This window comes from Accipiter gentilis, chromosome 15, assembly GCF_929443795.1.
Source record: "Accipiter gentilis chromosome 15, bAccGen1.1, whole genome shotgun sequence".
Classification (NCBI taxonomy): domain Eukaryota; kingdom Metazoa; phylum Chordata; class Aves; order Accipitriformes; family Accipitridae; genus Astur; species Astur gentilis.
In genome coordinates this window covers 1,391,229-1,405,309 of record NC_064894.1, presented here as the reverse complement: position 1 = coordinate 1,405,309, position 14,081 = coordinate 1,391,229, and the positions used below count along the sequence as shown (strand labels likewise).

The following is a 14,081-nucleotide window of genomic DNA, read 5'->3' as shown; positions in this document are numbered from 1 at the left end:
TCAGCAAGAAGCAATGGAAGTGCTACAAGGTAAATGCAGCTGGTGGTAGTACTCCATTGCCATGTCCTGTTTCATTCATGCATGTTATTTGGTTGTATATTTTATTGCTGGTTACAGAACACATCTGAAAGTGACAATGATGAAGTTGATGGCAACAATATATGTGGTTTCAGAAAGAAAAAGGGAGGCAAAAGTCCTACAAAGTACGTTCCTCCTTTAGAAAATGAGAAGATGGAGCCGTCCCGCACCTCAAAGCCCCGAGAGCCCTGTCCGCCTCGAGGAACCGCCGGTTGCTCGGAACCACCATCAGACCCGTCTCTTCAACACCCGGCCGGCTTTCCTCCAGTACAGAAGGACCGAGGGGGTCGTGACAGTTCCCGCACCGGCAGCGACGTGAAAGAAGACGTGTCTGGAGAAACACGACAAATCCAGGAAAACGCTGACACCGGCAAAAGAGTGATAGGAAAAATGCAGAAGGAAATAGAGGCACCGGCTAAACCGGAGCAGCCCGCGGGCACGGACCCTGCCAGGGCGGCAGGGAGAGCTGGGTGCGCGGAGGCGGCGAGCCGGGCAGAGGGCGGTGAGAAGGCAGAGAGCAAGCATGAAGAACGGGGTGGGATGGCAAAGAAAGACGTCAAGTTTCACGTGACGAAGACGGGCTCGCTGGGCGGTACTGTGATGACACAAGGAAGCGGTACGGCAGAGTCCTGCGCCGGGGCGCCCGAGATTTCGAAGCGAAGACTGCAAGAGCTGAAAAACCTGCTGAGTGAAGGTCCTCCGCCCGCTCACGGGCCCAGTTACGGTGGGAAGGCAGGCGGCAGTTTTCCTCAGAAAAATTCGAAGCCCTGGGAGAAAGCAGCTGAGAAGCAGGGCCGACCCTTTGAGACTTTTGGTCCCCATTTTGGAGAGGAGAATCGCAAGTACCACGGCTTCCACAGGGAGGGAGCGGGGCAGCAGAGCAAACCTCTCCTGGTCCTCAGCGCTGCCGGCTCCGACCAGCAGCAGCCGGGGGGGAGTGACGTGGATCAGCTCATCCTGGGACTACCGGCACCTTCCACGCAGGCGGAAAGCACGGCTCCCGAGGTTCAGTTTGACGCCTCTGCAGGCCACGCCGGTAAGGATATTTAAACATCACCCGCTCTCCTGTTAAAGAAAGCGCTCCCGTTGCTTTGCGGGGTTTTGTTGAGCTGCGAGCTTTAGTCAGAGCTAGCGCGTGAGAGAATTGACACCTGTGGTTTCTGTGTGGTCAGAAGTTGTCCTCTACACCTATGTGGCTTTTTTTTTTTTTTTTTTTTTTTTTTTAACTAAGGCATTTATAAAGCCCAGCTGCCTGCCAAAAACTGCCACGCGCAAGTGGTCATGTCTTCTTCACTAAAACTGAAATATTTCCTCATTTAAACTGAGCTCAGGCAACATTTCCCAAAGGTCTGCTAGGCACTGCAAAGCTCTGATGGCATCTGGGCTTCTTAAAATTTCCTTTTTGTTAACATTTCCAGCAGCAGAAATTGCTCCCACGTAGGGATGATGTTTTCAATTATCTGTCCTGTGAGAGGACTGGAATGCAAAAACATCTCATATAAACGATAGGGGAAGAAAAGCAAATGAGGCAGAGAACTTCCACTTATCTTCATGCTGTTCAATAAGTCCATTTCGGAAGTGTTTATAGAGCCAATTAATTGCTACTAATAGGCTGTGATTTCTTTGAAACTGTAAAAGTTATACTTCTGGGCTAGCTGGATCAGCAAACTGCAAGCTACTATTAGCTATGATAATGTAATGGGCTTGAGAAGTTCGTTGGCTCGTGTCTATTCCAGGAAGCACACAAACAACAATTTGCCAATTGAATAGATATCATATTAATAAATCTCCAGGAGCATCAGGCTCAGATCATATTATCAACTTTTCAGGATAGATATCTCGCCCTCTGAATTATCTCACTGGCACCAGAAATCCGAATCTCTTCTCTTCATTGATAAAAGACTTTGTCCACCATTAACTATGTCATAAAATATAATAGTAGCAATTACATTTTTACAACAATATGAAGTTACCCTGCTGTTTTTTAAAATCTCCATTCAGATGGGTAGAAGAATTGCTATACATACTCTGAAAACAGACAATTTGAATATATCAAATGTTGTTAGCTACAGCAGGATTTCTCAATAGACGTACTGTGTTACCCAGTTTGAACAGGTCTGGACAAGATAGCCATGAACATTATCAGTGCTAACTCAGGGCACTGCATGAGAAATATAAAGCTTTGAAAAGATATTTCACATGCAACCCACTCTTTATTCCTGTAAAGAGGTTAGAGGATTATTTCTCAGGCTACGCTTGATGCTGTTCCCTTTCCAGATTACATTGTTTTTCACATTGCTGAAAGGCTAGTGAAATGCATTGTCAAATTTACATTAGCACTGTTTTCTCATTATCTGCAAAACCAGTAAATAACTTTTAAAATATGGGAATAATCATTTGTCATAACACCATTTACAGGGTACAGGGAACTGATGAGATTAATTGCAGATTCCACCAGGAGATTCCAACCCGATTGTAGCCACTTGAAGCGAAGTGGCCAATCCAAGTTCATTACCTAGTCAGCAGAGAACGACAGGCGTTTTGTCTTCAAAGAGGTAGTCGGGGTTGATGAGCAATTGACCTCTGGAGGTGGGCATCTCTTTCCACTCCATGGGGAAGAAGCCCCATGGTGATTAGTTTAGATTATTTGCCTAACTCTGAAACGCCTAAAGCTGCCTGGGCTTAATCCTACTCTGCATCACTGGCGATGGCAGCGACTGTCAGAGAACTGCAGATGAGAACCGACGAGGAAGGGAGGTGGAGGAAAACGGCTTTGTCTCAGAAACGTATCCAAACCCAGAAGTTTTGGAATCTCATGAGGTTTGGATTCCATTTGGCTTTGACCAAACAAATTGTAGGGCTTAGTACGAGTTTCCACTAGTAAATGGAATGCACAGAAATAGTTTCTACTTAATTAGAAATGTATGTGTTTGAAATTTAATTTTCGTTGAATATATTCAGAAACTTGAGAGAAGAAAGTTTTACATAAATTCTGCACTCTTTAACGAGCCTTCGCATAAACAGTATTTCATTGCTGCCAGTGATAATTTATTAAGATTGATAAGAGAAAAATCCTAAATATTTTATTTTTATGACTAAAATATTATCTTAAATATTTTAGTTACCAAAGTGCCTGAAGTCTTGGATCTAAACATGTCCCGACACTGAGTAGATCTGAAGTACCACCTCCGGTATTTTGCAAATATTCAAACTTGCTCAAATCAGAAATCTCAATCCAAAGTGTTTGGAAAAATTACAAGAGGTCGTATTTCAGATCTGCTCAGTGTTGAGATACAGCCAAAACAGGAATATACCTTACTGTTCTAAAAGTACACAGTTAAGGGACAATCTCTAGAGGTCAGCAGTAGAAAGGCTAAGACATGTAGCTGAGCTTTAGTGAGTCAGCGTGATGCAGAGGACTGAAATACAATCATGCTACTTATGTGGTTAACACCTCTCTAAAATAATAAATCCAATACTTGTTCCAAAATTCTGATTGGAAATTGTGGAAATACTACTGCATATGAATTTTGTCCATTGCTTGTCAGCTCTTTTGTCAAAGAAGTGCTTGGACATGGGGGGAAAAAATAATAGAAAAGAAAGAGAGATGCAAGATATTTGGTTCAGTATGACAAATATTACTTGTACAGTGTCTGTGAAGCTGGAGCTGAAGCTACAGCCCTTTTGATCTACTTTGTCACCACGGAAAGATAGAAACTAACACATGTAGCTAATTAGGCAAATATACTGACTGCACTAACATGAATTTAGGAATTTTATTTGCATAAGTATGTATACATGATAATGGTGTGCACTTCTGCAAATTGGTACATAGCCATTAATAATCAGGTGCTTCTGAAGTTGCTCGGTGCCTGCATTCTTGGGAGACCAAGCGGGAGGCTTCCACACAGTAAAAATTCAGATGAAATTTCATGCATTTAGCCTTCTATAACACTTCATGGCACGTACACGCGTACACACGTGAGTGCACGCAGGTGCTAGAGGTGTGGTGTACATAGCACGCAACGCGAGGGTGCGCTGACCTCTCTGACGTCAGGTCTCGGCACCCGCTGCTCCGCGTGCTGCTCAACTAGACTTCTTATACTACGGTAGCCAGAAAGGAGGCCAAAGAAAATAACTTTATTTGAGCAACGCGACGTTCCCAAGGGTGACGCTACACCACGCTGTGGGGTTCTCCTTGTCACGGGTGGGGGGGCTGCAGGCGGCTTCGGCAGGGACCCCCTCTGCCCGCGTCGCTCTTCTCGACCCGACGAGACGGCAGCACCTCCAGGTAGCTGTAGGTGGGCAACAGGCTGGCAGCCACCTCCGGCTTCAAATTCCCTTTGCCCGTCTTGGTCTGTAGCTGGGATAAAAAAGTTTGTTGAAAGCTGCCCGTGTGCAGGTTGCAGAGCTGGGTCCCCGGAGCCCTGGGCCGCTCCGGGAGCAGGTCCTCTGCACAGGGCTCACCTTCCTGAGCACCCATCACGTGAGGGCATGGAAACAGGACCAGCACAGGGTCAGGAACTGTTGGAGGGAGAAGGACACTTCTGAAGAAAGAAAAAAATGTCTTAGCTATATTTTTATATATATATCTATATATATATCTATATCTATCTGCAGGCATCAGTAGCTACCGAGGGACTGCTGAAATTTCAAGTGTGCAGAAGAAGAAGGTTTGAACGCCCCAAGAATCACACTAAATGTTGTGCAGGTGCTGACCCCAAACACTAAGTTCCTTTGCTAAGTTGTTGTTTTCAAGAAAAGCCTATCAAGTAGATACCAACAGGCTATGTTCCATACTTATAAGTGGATTTCATCAGCCCTACAAGCAGTTCCTTTTTCTATTGCAACGAACAACCTCATGTTGTCACTCTTGACTTGTTTAAAGCTCTTAGTTTTAGTAACAAGACAGTCACAAATTATGATACCTGGTATTTAGGGGCAGAATTCTGAAAAGAAGTCTGCAACAAAGCAGATAGCTCGTTTTTTTGCTCCACTGAAATTAAACCCACATTTTTAACATTTAAAATTTGAACTCCCCGTGCGGTTTCCCTGTCCTCCGCACTCACCTGGAAGAGGCACGTCTGTCCCCACGGATTCTGCTCGGTGAGACTAGTCAGCGGGGAGCAAAGGGAAACGGAGGCTCTTTGGGAGCTGTAAGCGGACGACCGGGAGGTAGAAGCGGACACAGGAGAGGTACCTCCATCCCCGCTCCGGGCACCTCGTGTGCACTGCCTCTGCAGTCGTTCCTGCAGAACAACCACATCTGACTTTGGGGATTACTTGGGACGGGGTTTTCCTCTGGCCGCTCCCCTCAGGCGTGCCCAGACCCCTCTCACGGGGCAGGAGGAGGGTGGGCAGCAGCTGGGCGGCCGCAGCGGGGATGTGTCAGGAGGGAGCACATCTGGCACAGCTGGAGAGGCAGTGGGAGGAATGGGGGAGGACTGACGGAGACATGTCTCCCCCTCCAGTGCACGGCTTGTATCTGGGGTCTCCTTGCTGGCGTCTGCTGTTATCGCCCTGCGTTACGCTGGTGCTCGTGTTTCTCGGTGAAGAGTTTCCAATATTACTACATTTGTCAGGTCAGCCCGTTCCCGTCTTTGTCAAGTCCCCTGGCAACATGTAGCACGTTCTTTTCTTTTCATCAGTTTGACAGAGTCACCTCTTATACAGCCGAGAAATTGTTTGCTTTAGATGCGGTGTGATTTAATAAGGGACCATGGGAAAGGATTTCTTTGAACAAGCAGATAATGACAGATAGGTCTGGCACGTGCGCGCTTTCTTCTAACGTGGCACTCTTCTGTTGCTGAGAAGATAAAGCTGGTGTTAACTGTTTGCCCTAGCCCCGTGTCAGCTGCCCTCAGCAAACTGAACGATTTCAATATTAATAACCTCAGAATGGCACCACTCTTCCGCTAGAAATAATAATAATATAATTTGTATAATCTGTAGGTTTTGGGGGTAATATTTTTAGTTTTGTTTTATTAATCTTTTTTAAATGTATACACATAATTTGTTTATATTTGTAGATATTTTGTACTAACTACAAAAGCAACTCGAGTAATACTAATTGTTTCTCAGTGGTTACTTAAATGGGAAATAACAGATAGAAGCAAACAAAAGCAAACATTAAGAGCTTCTCTGTGCACTACTGATTTGATATAGATATCTAAGGATCTGTATGTACCATTCTGCTTGAAGAAACATGGCCAGTCTGGATTTATATTTGATTTTTAAAATGAAAATCTGAACCAAAATCTGAGCATCTTGTGAAATTTACATACATGTTTCCATAAGTAGGTTTTCTGAAATGAAAATAAAGACGCTGTTATTTCTAGAGGCCCAGAGAGCTAGGGAAACAGTTATAGTCATGAACACAGACCTTCCTCCTAAGAGTGTAAGACTCAGACTGTGAATCTAAATCAGCTAGACCTGTCTAATACTTACTTATTAGCCTCCTTATCTCCAGTAACTGATGCTCTGGATAGTGACTGTATGATCTGAGAAAAGACAGAGTACTCAGTTCCCCACTGTCAAACTTTCCAAAAAACTTTCCCTTTCCAAACTTTAGTCATCGTTAGCTTCAGGGACGTAGTTTGCCAGTGATTTATTTAGTGGCTACCAAGAAAATGTATTTTGGGACCTGTTCTGGAGAAAAGTAAGTACTGTCAATAGTTATTCACTGAATATTATTTAAGAAACAAATCCCCTTTCATATTTCCAAAATCAGAGATATTAAGTCATGATGATATTTTTTTATCTATCATACAATTTACAGAAACTTACTATTTCAATGGGAAAGATAATCTGCAAATGATATAAAAGACAAACTGCCTCTAAAAAGTATGTGAAAGCTGCAGGAGTGTTTCTATTGATTCTAACAGGTTTTTGGATAAGGCTATTGTAAATGAAGAAGTATCTGTCTTTTGACTAGCGGGCTGTTTGGACTGGTATATAGCCCAATTTTAGACTAATACCTGACCAATATATAAATTCTGGTCTCATCATTTAAAAAGATCTATCATTAATCATAAGAAGTCCAACTGGAGAAGACAAATTCTTGCTTCCTCAGTTAATAATTTTCGGTTGCTTAGTGTTCTTTAAAAACATTACTTTATAGGAACTTTCTGTTAATTTATGCTATTTCATATATTCTAATTATGTATTTATGCATTTATTCAAGTAAAGTTAGCTTGAAGACAACAGATAGATATAAAACTTGGAAAATCACCAACCATTGGTAGATGTTTAAATTAAGTATATTTGTAGCCTTACTTTTAAAATGAATTTGTACATCATTAATATGAATGCATATCTCATTTGTATTTTTCTTAGATATTGATTTGATATCATTTTTATCTCTTAGGAATACTGATTTAAAGAATTACTTGGGTCAGAGTTAAAGTTGTTGTTTTTCAGGAATTATATGTTTTTACCTGAAAAATGGTTATTCAGTAGATGCAAATTTAACAGGCAACATTTCAGGACATTGTAAGAAATACTTGCAAAATTTACATCAAAAGTTGACAATATTCTGATGTCAAGGGTTGCCAGTCAAACTTTACTTTGCATAAGATGAAGACATAAAAATCTCCACGTGACAGGTGGTAGATGGGAAATGCCTACCATCTTTGCGCAGGATATTAAAGACGTGCAGAATAAGGGACTGAGCACTGCTTTTACAAAGGCAAAAACCTCAGGCTTCTGGCCCTGGAGTTGAAGAAAACGCTACTTGCTGCAATCTGTAGGAAGACTTTCAGACTCTTTTTTAATTCTACTAATCTAATAAATAGCCACGCTTAATCAGCTTCTAGTTGATGGTCGACTTCATAAGGAGGTCACGTCTGCTAAATGTCGGTAAACATTCATGTTGTAAAACAATGTTATGGGATAACTGAAGTGGAATTCAAATAACTATTACTTGGATGACATACGCAAGACAAAGCCAGTTTACGTATCCTCCCTGGTTGCTATTGTGTTTTGGCAGCATCTGTAACAGGACTTCCTTCTTTAAAGCACATCTGCTAAAGGACATAGTGCCCTAGTGTTTATAGAAGACAGTGGAAAAAAGCTGTTTCCATAATCCGCTTACAGCTGAAGCAGACCAAAGGGAAAGATGTCACGAGGAGAAGTGGATGTGACGAAACTCTTTTTTTCCTGCTTCTACCTTTTCAGTTTTTACCCTGTGTTCCTACAGACTCTTCTATTTGCTTAAAATTTTGCCCTGTGCTTTCACCTGTCATTCCTCGGGGAGCACTGCTAGTACTTACCCTCTTCTTACTTTACTGACCTAGGGTGTCCTTGTCACCTCCTGGCCATCGGAAGCTGGAGGAAGCTCCAGTAAATATTCAAAGGCTCTGAGAAGTCTGTGACTGTGGGTGACCCTGCCGCCTTCGCAGGGAATTATCAGACAGCCTGGTGCTGGGCTACCTGCCGAGCTGCCTTACGGCCTCGCAGCTCGCAGTCCTGCTTGCCCCGAAGGAGAGGTCCTGCAGAAGTGTTTGTGCCTGCTGGCTGCTGCTAAAGGAGATCTGCTCTGGCTCGGGTAGTTTGGTACTGGAAACACTGGGCGTGCTCCCACCAACCTCCGTAGTGCCTCAGCATGAAGCTTTTGACTTCTGCTTGAAGGGTGGTGTTGGTGACCTTCCACTGCAGAACTGAAAGCTCTGCAAAAATTGATCATATCCTCAGGAAGAATGGAGGACTTTCCTCCCAGAAATGTAGAAAAAAACATTTTTTCACATTTTTTCATATCTTAATATCAGATTTTACCCTTGGTCTAGTTAGTTTATTGTACTGAATGGAAATTAATACCTTATGCAGTTTAACTTGAACAATAACAATACGCAAAAGAAAAGTGGTCGGAGAGATCGAGAGGTTTGTGTAAGGAAGTTACTATGCCCAGCTCTCTGCTCCATTACAGAAGTTACGCTCAGATATTACTGCTTTCATGTCAAGAAGTTTATACAGTCTACAGCTGCTGTAATGCAGTTAAGAAGACAATTCCATAACAGCAAATGCATAAATGTATGAACTTCTCTTAAAAGTCCGCTGCCTGTGGTGGAGGAGGCTGCAGTCCTCCTCGGGAGGTCTTGAGAAAGGTTTAGCAGAAGACAAGTGCCCTTTTTATCACGTCTCTGTATCCATGCACTTTTCAAAGTCACCGAAGAAACGCAGCAACTGAATTCTATCAGCTTTCGGTGGGAGATAGGTATCCAGCTGCTATTTGTACTGCTGAGAACACCCAACAAACCAGCTGAGGTGTCCCTCAGAAATTCCTGGCTTTACCCCATGATTCCCCTGTGTTCTCTTATAAACTTGAAAAAAAGTTTAAGCTATAGACCATTCCAAAACATACGGGATTTTATACAGGTCCTCGGGGAAAAGAAAGTGTGTTTATTTAAAAAAATGGTTTGTGATCCATATCTTTTCCTTATTTTTGTTTTTACGCTCCATGTCACAGTTTCCCACTGTTGCACTTTTTAGGAGAACAGCCTGTATTCCAGCACTCATTATTTTGTTTGACGCGAACATTCCTCTTCACTTATAGCGTCCAGCAGAGAGCCTGATGTAAACGGCCTCGGAAGTTCGACTCTCCTTCACCTGTTCTCTCATATTGAATTTATTAAGCAGCAGATGGCCAGGGACAACGTACAGTTTGTCAGATTTGAATCAATAGACCTCCATGGTGTGTCAAGATCAAAGAATGTTCCTTCTCGGTTTTTTCACGTAAGTTTTTTGGTTTCTAGCTGTACCTTCATGTGTTTTCATGGCCCTGTCCTTAATTTATTTATTTATTTGTTCATTTATTTCTTTTTCACGGTGCAGGCAGGAACTCAAACTTAGAACAAATTACCTGTTCCCTCCACTTGTTAATGTTCCCAAAGGATCTGGACTTTTTTCATCCCTGCAATCATCTATTCCTCTGTTCCCCCAAACAGCAATCTAATTAAATAAGGCTAGTAATTTCAGTACTTTGAAGATCTAATAATCTCTTCCCTCAGAATTATCTTTTCAGGCTCAATGCATTATAAAGATTTTGTTTTATTGAACATGTGTAAATTGCAAAAAGAAATGAGTAAACACTGAAAGAAAGAAAGAAAATGACTGAATGAAAATCACTTTAGCTATGAGAAATTTTATAGTCATCAATCGCATAAGAAAATACCATTAGGTTGCATGATGACTTAATAGCAATATTTGCCATGTTAATGATTGAGGAAATAAGAACCAAATTAGGAAGCAATCCTCACCACGAGTATCCGTGACCAATCAGCCCTCTCAATATATTGCTTCTGTGATGCTTCGTGTGCATAACTACATTATACTTCACTCACATATCCCTATGAATATTTTAAGCTTTACTGATCAAAAAAAAAGAAAAAGATAAGAACATGAAAGGATGTAGAGCACTTTTGTTTCAAGTCCCTTCTGAAGCCATGTTGTCATTATTTCCCTGTTAGATATTGCTAAACTGCAACTGTGTCATCTAGATACAACTTGCTCTCTCTGATGTCATTTGGATTTTATCAAAATAAACTTTCAGTCATTCTAATTCTTGTGAGGGGTGGTAGGTTAATTGCAACTTCTCTTTCAGTTGCTATGTCAAATTGCAAATGTTTAGATCAGCTTGTTCAAAGACAGCTTTTGTGTTTACCTCACCACCTGAACAAATTGGAGCTTTGCATGACAGTCTACATTTTCAGACACTAAAAAAACGTGTATGTGTGTACACAGACACAGGCGCATGTATGTACACACACAGAGCAACTGAGAGTAATTTCCTTTTTTTGCCGTCTTTTCATTTTTTTCGGTAGGGGGGTTGGAGGAGGGAGAGGTAGTACTGTAGGGTAGTCACCTTCAACACCTTTTCAGTGTCAAACGGACAGCTTAGACACCTTGGAGCAGTACCCACCACATGTGCAGTTTGGGTTACGGCTGTCACACAGGGAGAATTGCTACCACTGGACTGCCACCCACTTACGAGAAGGCAGGCTTTCTTTATTTAAAGAGAAGCCACTGTATGCAGTTTGAAGTATTTCAACAATTTTCCATCTCGATAGGCAACATTTTGTTTTTTTCAGCTCTGAGCTTGCCCCTTTCTAGGTTTGTTCTGTCTCCACTGCTCACTCAGATGGTAATCCTTTCCCTTAGAAGAATAAAGGTAAGAAGTAAACATGAGCCAAATTTCACTGCTAGAAATTGGCATAATTACAGTTTTCATCAGCTAAAGATTTGAATGTAAGGTAAGTTGTAAAGGGGCTTGTTTGAAGGCAAATGATCCTTCCTTGGGGTCCTATCTACATTTCATTTGCGTAAGCTGAAGCTCTCTGTTCAAATGGAGAAGAAAGTGTTAACTATGCGTTTATCCTGTTTGCTACCTAGAAAGGGAGTGCTGAAACATTAGAAAAATTTCTCACTTGGAAGTGCTTCCCTGCATTTCACCCCTCAAATTACTAAGTCCAGAAAGCGAGAATTTTCAGTTAAACTTTGCACCTGAAAAACAGTGAGGTACGGCATTTGAAGAGAAGTCACAGCCTGAATTTGTACTGCCATGAGTCTTGTGTGGTCACTTGGATCTATGTAAAAGAAATGCTCAGAGGATAGAGTAACTATAGATAGAAGTTTGACTTGCAAAGTTTGCACCTAACTGGTGATGCCCATAAGTGTATAAAGACCATGCAAGGTAAGTGTTGAACATTTTTTCAGTTCTTTATGGAAATTTAAAAAATGGTCATTGGGGTACGTGATGCCAGGGTTTTCATACCAACCTTGTAGAAGGTTGTTCTGCTTCATAACGCCAGTAATTGGCTGTTGCCCTCCGCTTTAGTAATAACTGCCTTTTAGTGTTCTTTTAGGAAAAATACTACTGTTCTTACTCAGAATCTGAGTTTTCTATATTTTGTATACCAAAAAAATGCTGTTGAGTTCTTTTCTCATTTGGAAATCTGTCATTCTGCTCTGTGTTTAGGAGAAAGCAATTCATGGTGTTGCCATGCCCAGGAGTTATCTTGAGCTGACGCTGAATCCCAAAGACAATGAATTAGATTACATCAATGCAACCAATTTTAATTGTGACATAATCCTGAACCCTGATTTATCAACGTTTCGGATACTACCCTGGACTGAGCAGACTGCAAGAGTGATATGTGATTCCTTCACCGTGCTGGGCAACCCGCTAATGACCTCACCGAGGCACATTGCCAAGAAACAGCTGAGCCAGCTTCAGGACAATGGCTTTTCTCTGCACTCTGCCTTCACTTATGAATTTTGTATTTATGGCATTACTGAGGTTGTAAATTCGAAGACAATATCCTTTCCTGCAGCCACGATACTAAATAACCACGACCAGACTTTCATTCAGGAGCTCATTGAAGGAATGTATTATGCTGGTGCCAACATTGAAAGCTTTTCTTCTTCCAGTGGGCCTGGGCAAATGGAGATCACTTTTCATCCAGCGTTTGGCATAGATGCTGCTGACAGCGCCTTCACGTTTAGAACAGGCATTAAAGAGGTGGCTAAGAAGTACAACTACGTGGCTAGCTTTTTCTCAGAATCGGGCTTCTACAATTCAGGGGCTCTGTCACATAGCCTGTGGGATTTGAATGGCCAGAAGAATTTGTTTTCTGTTGGTTATGGAGTTGAGGAGCTCTCAGATATCGGAAAGAATTGGTTATCGGGTCTCTTGGCACACACAGCAGCTATCAGCTGCTTGATGGCTCCTACCACCAGCTGCCGTAAGCCTTATTCTAAATACAGTAAAGAATCAAAAGAGACTGTAAATGCAAAATGGGCATATAATGATAACAGCTGTGCCTTTAATGTCAAATGTCATGGTGGCAAAGGCACTCACATAGAGAATAAATTAAGTTCTGCTACAGCAAACCCCTACCTCGTGCTTGCTGCTACTATTGCTGCCGGTCTGGATGGAGTAAAGAGAGGACTTCGGTATGATGATATGCTCCAAGAAGAAAATTACACTGCTGACCTGAAACATTCATCAGTCCCGCTGAAACTAGAAGATGCTCTTGTTGCACTCGAGAAGGATTCATGCATTAAGGAAGCATTAGGCGAAACTTTTATCCGATACTTTGTTGCTATGAAACATTATGAGTTAGAAACTGAAGAAATGGATAGCGAAAGGAATAAATGCCTGGGCTATTTTATTTAGAAGGAGCACTCTTCTGTAGTGATGCTGTGTAAATGCATACAGTGAATGGCTAAGAATCTTGAAATTAGTAAATATATTTAAAAATGTTTTTAATGCTTTAGGATCCCCCCCCCCCCCCCCCTTTGTTTAGTACATGGTGATTGCATTTTATTGTCTGTGTACATTCAGGAGAGTGCAAAGATGATATTCATACAATAACATTAACTGGCTTTTAAAAAACAGTATTTTTTTCAATTTAAGCAAACAGATCTGCTGGTGCAAAGAAGAAAAGAGGTTAAATGTAGAAGAGAAATGTACAACTGTAATAGGACTGCATAATGTGCAGAAAAGTAGGAATAATGGGGATGGTGCAGGAGGGCGGGTAGGAGAACTGGGGAAGGAGGAGAATTTCTTGTTTGGGATGGTTATGGGATTTCTCCCAGCCTATTCAGTAGCTGAAGGGTTGCTAATCCAGAAGAATGAATTTGATTTAAAACTTAGGCTAGAATGGTAAACTAGACAATGGTAAATGGCTAGAACATTGTAAAGAGAGGGGCAAAGGACTGAGGCTGTAGAACCTGAGAGTCGGGCGTCAGTATCTTAATGGGCATAAATAAAAAGACAGGAGGGATTATAAAATGATCTATACATCAGGAATTCTGCTGCTGAATGAAATTTGCAAGAATTATAGTGGAGAAAAATACCAAAAGAAATCAAATGGTGGCCTGAAGAGGGAATGATCCATAGAAAGCCAGGAGTGTCAGGCTGCTGTGCAGTAAAAAAGGAGCTGGTATTATGTCTCTTTTGATAGTTAATGGGTTAATTCAGAGTTGAATGGCAAATGAGGGGAAAA

General features: G+C 41.9%; 1 protein-coding gene across 3 annotated transcripts in view; it reads left to right on the top strand.

Annotated features, from left to right (window-relative positions):
- LGSN (lengsin, lens protein with glutamine synthetase domain) overlaps positions 1-13,249 on the top strand; it is a 102,246-nt gene extending 88,997 nt beyond the window's left edge. For all 3 annotated transcript variants that reach the window (XM_049818229.1, XM_049818231.1, XM_049818230.1), the window contains 3 exons: positions 118-1,114; positions 9,629-9,807; positions 12,050-13,249. In XM_049818229.1, coding sequence (XP_049674186.1) covers positions 118-1,114; positions 9,629-9,807; positions 12,050-13,249 — 2,376 coding nt within the window. The remainder of the gene's footprint in view (positions 1-117; positions 1,115-9,628; positions 9,808-12,049) is intronic.
- Positions 13,250-14,081: the final 832 nt, after the last annotated feature.